Here is a 10,199-nt window from a genome sequence, read left to right on the forward strand (position 1 = left end):
TAATCTAATGAATTGATTTACTTTACACTTACACACATTTCACAAAACACAACCATCTACGATCTCGTCTATCTCTCCATACTGGTCCCCCAAGGGGCCTATTCTGAGGGCAGCTAGTGTCCGCAAACGGATAGGCACTGCCATAAATTTCCCTTCAGTTCAGTAATCTAATGAATTAAGCCTGTGAATCAAGAATTAAAAAAATAAGAGTATAAGTATGAATAGGTTGGTATAAAAGAAACAAGTTGGAACAATTTCATCAAATAAGTTCCAACCAGCAAGGTGGCCCTGGGATAGGGACCTTGTGTTTTCTTAATTTTTTAGTACACAATATGTATGTTATAGTTATCATAAAATAAATATTGGGAGGTCCCCACCTCCCAGCAATTTCTTGGAGTTTTCAGCAATCAGAGGTACTCTCTGTCCTGTTCATCTTGGATTATTGAGACTCTACTGTACTTGTGGATAATATTGTGGCCATGGTAAGGTTCTGTGTTCCTGCTCAGGCTAGTTAGGGAAATTCTAAAAAGCAGTCAATGAGATATATATTGGAATGTTTTAAAAGACTATATAGAACAGAAGGAAAAAATCAAAAGATCTCTTTTTGGAAAATATGAAAAAATTACAAAACGTATTGGCAAATTCAAAAACTGTGATAGTAATATTGACTTGTGTTTCTTTGGTATGCTCAATTCTAACAAATAAGTTGTAAAATTCATTAGAATTCTCTTTATTAAGAAAAATATTGAATCAAACAAAATATTAATGAAAAGCTACACAATGTAAATTTGTAATTTGGAAGTCAGAATTATGTCAAGCATTTGAAATTAAAATTTTCAGAACAATAGAGAGGCTTGATGGTTCATCTCTACTAAAAGTAGAAGCATATGTGTTACGTAGCTTTGGTTTGGAAAATGTCGTCAAAGACTTTGCAAAACTAGAAAAAGCCTCGGGGGGAGACGGCTGCTTCCAAACAATTGAAGTGTGTGGTTAGAAATATTCACATCATATACTGCCTACTTCTGAAGTATAAAATTTCATTTAATGTTTTGTATGTTTTTTCCCCAATTGAGATAGATTCACTGGGGAGAATTGGAAATATTCATTATTGTCAATTCCCGTCAAAAAAAGCTAAACGTTTAGAAAGCCTGAAAGTAAAAATTATTAGCCCTGAAACGTAAAAAAATTGCTGAACTGTAGCCAATGACATGAAATCGTGGGGGAAGGGGGCACCGAAATTACTTATGTGCTTAGGGCTTCCAAGTGTCTTAAGCCGCTGTGGGCATCATGCTGGACTCTCGTCCTGAACATCCAGGTTCGAACTCTGTTGACAGCACAGTGGTGGTCGGCTGAAGTTGGTTTTCTGCAGTTTTCCAGCTTTGAGGCACGAATGCAAGCTGGTCTCTCATTTAAAAAGTCTCTCTGCAGAGAGCAGACAGACCTACAACACGATACTGACATAACACAAAAATTCAAACATTTCCATCTTTACTTAAGAAAATGTGAAACAGATGGCAGTATGAACATGAAACAAGTGCAACTTTACAACATAGATATGTTAGGGCCATGCATTTACTCAGAACACACATTCCGGCACGTGCCGATTTATTAGAAATTCCGAAGAGGAATGTGTATTAGGTGCATGTACGGTTAAGTAGTAACCCAGCATGACCCCCACCTTTCACACCCGCACAAGTCCGGGCCTGTGTATGATTCAATATAAAGTACAGTGTATGAGAGACATATACTGTAGACATATACTGCTCTTATTCGAATCATAGATAAAATTATCATTCAGGTATTGTTTTGCATATTTTAAAGCTGAAGTTGTACCAAAATTTTATCCCCATAAGTTATCAGCCTGCACAGACTATAACTATTTAGGAGGTCAGAAGGTTTACCTTCTTTTGTAGTTGATAAGCATTTTCATTTTTTTTGAGTCCTTAATTTTTAAGTTCTGGGACCTATGGCTATTGATATATATGCTTTTCTTGATAGCCATTTATCTCTTTTATACTCCACAGGTTCATCTGACTTTGATGTTGTTTGGCTGCACAATGAAAAAGAAATAAAAAACAGCAAAGATTTCCAATACAAGTCAGATGGCGAAATATATAAATTAGTAATTCCAGAAGTATTCCCAGAAGATGCAGGGATATACACATGTGAAGCATTTAATGATGCAGGTGAAGCTTTTAGCAGCTGCACAATGACAATTTTAGGTCAGTGTCATCTCCATGTTTTTTTTCAGTTAAATTTAGCCATTACCAAATTCAAGTTACAGATTAATCACTGGACCAATTAACAAAAATATTGAGGTTTTATTTTTTATAGAGCATATCAAAATTCAATTTTGATGTAGTTTATTAATTAAAAATCATTATATTTTCTGTTTATTGACATTGATTTTATACTCATTTTCAAAAAACAATCATACTCATACCAAGAAGAGTTTATCATAATCTAATGAAGCTTTATAGTGTGATTGTAATATTGAAAAAAGTAAGTGATTACAAAATATAAAAATTAGAAGTGTACCCTGGAAATAGTGCTGGCAAGAAGTTAAATCTGTAATGGTATTGCCACCAGTGCTGTCTCAACACATGGGCTATGTAGGCACGGCCTGGGGGCCTCAAGAGAATGGGGCCTCACAAAAATGAGAACTGGTTGAACTTTTCGGTACCAGGTAAGGCCTCAGACAAATCACGTGGCCCGGGGCCCATGATGCACATAAGACGGCGCTGGCTGTCACGGGATCTAGGGGTCTACCCCTTCCAAAATGTGGAAAATGAGTGATATATGGGAATCTTATGTTCATACAGAGTTTATTGTACTGTGTGCTTGTTTCCCCCCACCTCCTCTCCCTAAAGAAGTTTTTGGCTAAAGCCCTGGCTAGACATACTTATGCTTGTTGGAGTAGCAGATAATCCTCTGTAAGAGTGCTCTATTCAAATAATCCTGAGCTTGATCTCTTGATCATCATCATATACACATGGCTACACTCAGTTGTGGTTCCAACACTCTCAAATATATACTCTGATCAGAATAACACAGATTCCAAGCAATATATTGATACGACCACTCAGCTTTTCTCATCAAAATAGTCTATACCTTTAAACTATTCTAAATGGGAAAATTTTTCTTAGATTGTGTCTATATAGGGTGTTCTGTTAATGGACTGACAAACCCAGAAGGTTGTTAGTAGGCATCAAGAGGAACATAAATTGTAATGGAGCATGGTGTCGCAAACCACGTTGAGAGGGTTAAAATCGCAAATAATTCATGCAGACTCTGAGTTCAGAGGAGATGAAAGGTGGATGTCAGTTGATCGCTGAATGCGTTCATGGGTTTGCCCACCATATCTGATGCCTGTGGACACACCAGAGGATCTCATAGCACAGATTATCATCGCTGTGGCAGACATCAAAAGCATACCTGGTATCTTCGAGCATGTCCGGGAATCATTTTTACGTCATTGTAGACTGTGCAATGACATCAGCTGCTGCCACTTCCAACAAATCTTGTAATAAGTAATCAAATAAATCTTTTTGTAGTTATTATTGTACATTTTGTCTTTCCAGCATGACGTCAAAACCTGCATCCGTTTTGTGCCATTTTCACCCTCTCAACATTGTTTGCGACACCATGTTCTATTGTAATTTTTGTTCCTCTTGATGTTTACTAACAACCAGTGCTGTCTTAACACATGGGTCCACCCAGGCACTAACAACCGCTCGTTGGTCCATTAACAGAACGCCCTATATGGTAGGGTGGCCATGTTCTTTTTAAACAACATATGTTATCAATTCATACATTTCGTGATACAATAACAAACTCATAATGTAGAAATAATGAACTAAATTCTCTTAAAATACTTGACAAAACAAGCAATTGTATTAAAACGACAGCTGAATTTGTGGAAAACAGTTCTTTTTCATAAAATATGGGACCTGTAGCCACCCTGGTCATGAAGACACCTCTAGTGATCAGCAGGGCTATCTTAAGAGCATCATAGGCCCCAATTGGTTTTTCTGAGACCCTATCTGGAAAATTCTCAAAAATTTAATGGATCCCATTTTTGTGAGGCCACTCTTCTCTTGATGCCCACGGGCCATGCCCAGGTGGGCCCATGCGTTAAGACGACACTGGTGATCAAGCATCTCTTCCACACAAGTAATTTCCATAGCAGCCAGTGAGATCTATTTAATAGGGCAACAAAAGAAGTACTTTCATATAAGTGACAACTCTTATTAAATCATAACTTTCTGGCAGTTAGTGTATGATTTTCATTAATATCAGCAATTTTGAGTAAACTCTTCTATAATATTCTGTTCTTTTTAACAGTTCCTAATGAAGTAATAAAAGGTCCAGGATTTAGTCAATTTCCAGATTCCCAAACAGTCCATGAAAATCAGTCTGTGACATTTACTGCTAAAACAGGAAAAGACTGTGATAAAGGTGGGTACATATTACAGACGTAAAGATATGTAATGTTTGCATGAAGTTTTCTTTTAAATCTAATGAAAGAAGTTAGATCAGTGAAAACCTTAACTTCATAATTATTCACTTTTTTTCAGTGGTTTGGACAAAAGATGGAAAGGCACTTGAGATGACAGGATCAAATCATACAATAACAAAGACAGGAAATACATTAATTTTGACTATTTTAAAATGTGCTGTGGCTGATATTGGTCAGTACAGTGTGTCTGCTCATGATGCATCTGGTGATTCCAGGGCAACATTCTCATTAAATGTATTAACAGAAGGTGATCTGTGATAAAAAAAACCGATATGACATCTGACGTTTTTCCTGAGGTATGATGATTCATTTGTTAGTTTATTGTGATAAAGCAGTTAGCAGTAGAGTATACAGAAACAAACTTAAAGAATCCTTGATTAATCATGATAGTCATTAATGTTGAATTTTATTATAAGATGTTAACAATTATAGCTGTGTTTGTTTTTCCTTTTCAATGAAAAAGAAACATTACACATAGACTCATTATCAAAATTTCAATTTTTTTCAATAACCATTGTAAAAAAATGTAATTTTCAAGTTTCTTCTAGTTTTACGTTTATGGTAAATATAATTTTATAATATTATAATTTAATATAAATTTTTTTTCTGTATGTTACTTAAGTATAAACTTATAATGGGGCCATACTTGCCACCATTTCCACAATACCAATTAGGATATTGGGTTCGAGGAGCACTCCTTCAATATTTTTCAAGCCCTTACTATATTTTCATAACTTTATGCCCATGGTTTATTATGCTATGAAAAAGTTGTAGGTTCATTAAATTCATTACCCTTTTTCATTGAAACATTATACCAATGAACAATCATTGCAAGTAATAATTTACAGGTTTATATTAATTATATATTATAATTAATGAAGTTTTTTCTCAATTACAAGTGGATATGATTTTATTTGTTAGGTGTGACATTGAAAAATGGGTAAATAAAAACAAAGCATGAAAGTTCTGCAAGAGAATCAGTATCTTGTCCTGCTGAGAAGTGCTTATGAACATAAAGTCAAGCATCTATTTGAATGTACAGTGTATCGTCAATGTGCAATTTATGTGTTTGTGTGTGTGTGCATGTTTTAAATTATGGACTATGTGTAACTAAAGAAGCTGTCATGCAATGAAATCATTCTGATGAAATTTTAATTCTCAAGTACAGTAGCGTATGTTGAGGGATCAAAACTGACTTGAGGAAAATTAAAAAGGAAAACTATAAAAAAGTTGAGTTATATATACCTGTAAAATTTGTCAAGGTAAATTAGAAACTGGAAGTTGAGCTTTTTTGAAAAGCAATATTCTAAAATGTTTCTAATTTTGACTACAACATAATGGTATAATACTTGATTCAACTTTAATGTTGACAAATTACTCTACATTCTGAGTCGTACATGAAAGTTAACATGTACAATAATATGTGACAGTTATATTTTTTCTATGTATGAAACATTGATTTTTGTGTTTCTGAGAATTTTTTATTCTTTTTATGTTGTAAAAAGGTATCAGCCTGTTGTACTTCAATAATTTTATTCATTCACATTTGAAATTGTATGATCTTCATCTTATGATAATTTATGAAATATTCAATTGGTATTGGACTACCAGGTTGTCTTTATTTTATGAGAAAAAAGTGACCAGTTCTGATGTAGAAACATTGTGATGCAAATAAATGTGTTGAAATAAATTTTTTGGAGTACATGTTTATTCTGTTTCAGGCAGAAAAAAATCAGCATGGTGAATTTTAAACGTTGTAACTTACTGTCACTTACAAGGAAATAACCCTGTTATAAATTTTGGATTTTTTTTTTTGACATAGTAAGAAACGAAATAGAAAATTAGCAGGCTTCTACAGGTAATTGTACCACCATTCTTTTTTGTTTCCGGCAAGTGTGTTAGACTAATAGGCAATAGAAGCGCTGATATAATTTTTTAAATTAAAATTCCTCTCTGCATCATATCACAGTCTTCTGTACTTTGTACCATAGCAGAAAGTAACATAATCTCTTTCTCAGTTCTGATTTATTTGAGAAAATCTCTCATAAAATGATGAAATTAAGATATTCACTTTAGGGATATAAAAAATTATGAAAATAAAAACTGGTTATTGACAACTACTCAATTGCTGTTACTGATGGACTTACAAAATCGAAAACAGACTTGTTGGAGAAATAAGCAATGACCCCTTCAAGGAAACTAAGTACTACAACAAGGCTCCACACTAGGACTTTTCGGAGGACTCCATAAATTTATAGTATTATAAAATTATAGTGTAAATGACTTAAAAGATGGGATCGTTCAGCCGTCCCCAAGGCCACCCAAGTCCTGTCTAATGTTACCAGATGTTGGTTGATTGGTGGTCGATACACACAAGTGAAATTTGGGGGCATTCACACACAATCCTTTCTGGATTTTCATTTTTTCTTCCTTTTTATCCCTTCTTTCTTTTATTTTCTTCCTTAAGTTATATGAGAGCTGTATCCACATCAAATTTTTTTAAAGTTCAATTACTGTAAAATACAAGGCTGTAGTGGGGGGCGGAACTTGGGTCTGGTCCCCCCGAAATGTGAAAAAATGACCAAAGAAAGGGAAAAAGATGGCCAAATCTATTGTTCTATCTCCCCCCCCCCGAAATGAAAGTGGTCCCCCTCCAAACGAAATGTCTGGCTAAGAGCCTGGTAAAATAGTGAATGTTTTTTGGAATAATTTATCCCAAACTATTTCTTTACATGTGTAAGTAAAAATTAAATACAGTTCTATACAGTGTGTTATGTGAATTTATATTTGCTATGTTCAAGCCAACTCACACTTTGCTTCGTTTGCCTGGAAAATAAGTCCACATACAAAACTAAGAAGCCTCTTGGAGGTAGCTTGTCCTCCAAACAGATATCATGTGTTCATGATGAATCTAAACCTCACATACAAAAATTTAAGTCAATGAACCAATAACTCTCCAATTCGAAATGTGATTATTTATAATTTCTCTTATGAACTTGAGGGTTTGAAATTCTGATAATGAACTTGTTCACAAAATATTTAAACAAATTTTTCTCCAAATGAACAGTTTTGTCACTGGAAGAAAATTTCTCTATTTTTTTTTCAAATTTTTCCAAGAGCATAACCCTTTAAAGGGGGCCCCATAGGAGTGCGTCTGGTCTTCAAAGGTCCAAGGAGCCATAGGCGTAAACTGTAAACTGGCGGGCCCAAGTCCCTCCAATAATTCTGAAGGACCAGCTCAGCCTCCCCAAAAATTCGCGTGGATAAGTTTCCCATATTTTGCTCTCGGAAAAACAATTTTTATGATTGAAAAAATTGTCCCAAATAAATGTGCTCGAAATTTTATTTTAATTCTTTTTTAAAATCGCAATCGACTTGTCCTTGGCTTTTTTTTTTTGTAACAATTTGTAGTATTTTTCTCACGGTCAACGACGACACTCGATCTCCTATTATCATTCTCCTTCGGTGCCAATCATAGCTGCCCGAAGGCAGGCATCTCTTGATGGGATCTGGAGACGATATATATGGTGGAGGTGTTTTGGTCCTTTCTTGTTCCCGCATCTCTTCTTTAGTTTGAACGTTACCCTTGGGGAAGGAGGCCTCCAGACGAAGAAAAGAAGGTTAAAAAATAGGCCAATAAAATGATTGAAACCGAAATAAGTAAAGTACACTGCGAGAGCCATATTTTACTTATCGAGTTCGGGAGCCCTGGCCGAAATATTTTTGACAAAATACTGTATGACTAATAACATTGAGACAAATAAACAATAGCTAAATGAAATGCAGTGAAGCCTTGATATAATGATTGCGGACCAAGAAAACATATCGTTGTAGAGGGATATTGTTATATCGAGAGGCAACATTATCAACACGTGCCCTGAAATTTCTGTTGCTGTTGGCATCTTTTCTGAATTGCGTTGTTAGTACCACCAAAAAATGCGCTTTTGGGTATTTATTAACCGCAAAAATAATTTAATTGAATAATAAAATTAATTTGGATGTATTACCCCGTAAAGAGCTTAATTGCAAAACGATGTGGCATGGCCCCTCACATCTTGTAGCAGGGTGCCAAGGCTGAGTTCTTTGGTGGGCCCCTAGTCAGACTGATTCTCATGGGCCCTTACATAGTAAATTTACAGCGTGAAAAATAAAAAAAAATGACAAGAATCATCCCGAGCTGGAGCCCTGTCAGCAAGGGCGTAGCCAGGGGGGGGGACTTGGGGGTCTGGTCCCCCCCCCCCGAAATGTGAGAAAATGACCGAAAAAAGGGAAAAAGATGGCCAAATCCATTTTTCTGTCACTTTGGTCCCCCCCCCCCGAAATGAAAGTGGTCCCCCCCCAAACGAAATTTCTGGCTACGCCCCTGCCTGTCAGCCCCACCAATGTGGGGAGGGGGGCATGCAGAGGCACCCATGTGAAGAAAACATTGGGGGGGGGCTGAAAGTTGCTGATCGTCCCGAATATACGGGACTCAAGCGTGTACACAGGAGAGAGAGGGTGCCATGGCCCCCACATCTTGGTGCAGGCCCCCTAGGATGGAATATTTGTCCGGCCCCCGAACCAGATTTTTCACGGGCCCTTCTATAGTGAATTTATAGCATGAAAAATAAAAAAAATGATAATTGTCCCTTATCCAGGGCTGAAGCTTTGTCATCCCTACCCATGTGGGAGCCATGGAAGGTAAATTGCATTGTTTTTTCAGAAATTATTGGGGGGGGGGGCTCAGCCCCCCTCACAAAATTTGTTGGGAGGGGCCTCAAATGGCTACGTCGGCCCAGGGAATAAATTTCAAAGAAATTAAGTTTTATTTGAATATCAGTATTTCATCAGTCATTGCAGAAAAATAACGTGTGGTGTAAAATGCTGTGATGTTTCCACAAAAACTTTTGGCCCTGGGCAACACTTTCGAGAGGACGGCAAATTTTAGAGGAAACAAAAACTATCTTTCAGTCATCGATTTTTACACTGTAGAGGTGATGTAAAACTACATTTGTTTCACCCCCCCCCCCACTCGACACCAATAATCTACACTCTTAGTTACGGCCCTGTCCGCAGCACCCAGAAAGTGCTGCAACAAACAGATTGGGAATCACAGCCCTATAAAAATACAGTATATAATATACTGTACATTCAATATAATTTATCAGCAAAGTATTTCTCAGCAACGGGCCCCCATGTCATCGAACAAAGCTTCTGGATTGAGATGTTTTGTTTGTATCAGGGCAATATTTTCCAATCCCCCATCTGATGTGAATTTATATGGTAAAAACTGGAAAAAATTCCTCCCGAGACTCCAGCCAGGAGCATGGTGGGACCTTCCTTCTGGGAATCATTCACATACAGTAAGACCTCGGTATAAGCTCGACCACTCTTACCGTCAACACGCCTATAATGTCAGTTTCTTAAAATCCTGCTAGACTGCTAGCTTAACTGGCAAAACGTTTACTCGTTAGTAAATCACACCATTAATGAAGTCATATTTATTCGGTCCTCAGGTGTGACGTTATACCGAGGTCTGACCGATGATGAAATGGCGTTGGACTCGGAAAAGCGGTTTGTTGCAAGGAGCGTAGCACCCTCAGATTCAAATATAAAAATTTGTTATAAGCATAAATTTGTGTAATTGTTTCCTCAAATATATTGAACACACATGGTCCTCAGATCCTGGAGTGGGGCCCCC

At 36.6% G+C, this 10,199-nt stretch overlaps 1 protein-coding gene across 4 annotated transcripts in view; it reads left to right on the forward strand.

Annotated features, from left to right (window-relative positions):
- Nucleotides 1-6,209, forward strand: part of LOC149065606 (twitchin-like) — an 834,903-nt gene extending 828,694 nt beyond the window's left edge. For all 4 annotated transcript variants that reach the window (XM_089253452.1, XM_089253454.1, XM_089253453.1 and 1 more), the window contains 4 exons: nucleotides 2,025-2,222; nucleotides 4,345-4,458; nucleotides 4,578-4,815; nucleotides 5,441-6,209. In XM_089253452.1, the coding sequence (XP_089109578.1) occupies nucleotides 2,025-2,222; nucleotides 4,345-4,458; nucleotides 4,578-4,777 (512 nt within the window). In that variant the 3' untranslated portion in view covers nucleotides 4,778-4,815; nucleotides 5,441-6,209. The remainder of the gene's footprint in view (nucleotides 1-2,024; nucleotides 2,223-4,344; nucleotides 4,459-4,577; nucleotides 4,816-5,440) is intronic.
- Nucleotides 6,210-10,199: the final 3,990 nt, after the last annotated feature.

Source organism: Pholcus phalangioides, unplaced genomic scaffold (assembly GCF_987345545.1).
Source record: "Pholcus phalangioides strain wild (caught in Gottingen) unplaced genomic scaffold, Ppha-v1.0 ptg000039l_1, whole genome shotgun sequence".
NCBI lineage: Eukaryota > Metazoa > Arthropoda > Arachnida > Araneae > Pholcidae > Pholcus > Pholcus phalangioides.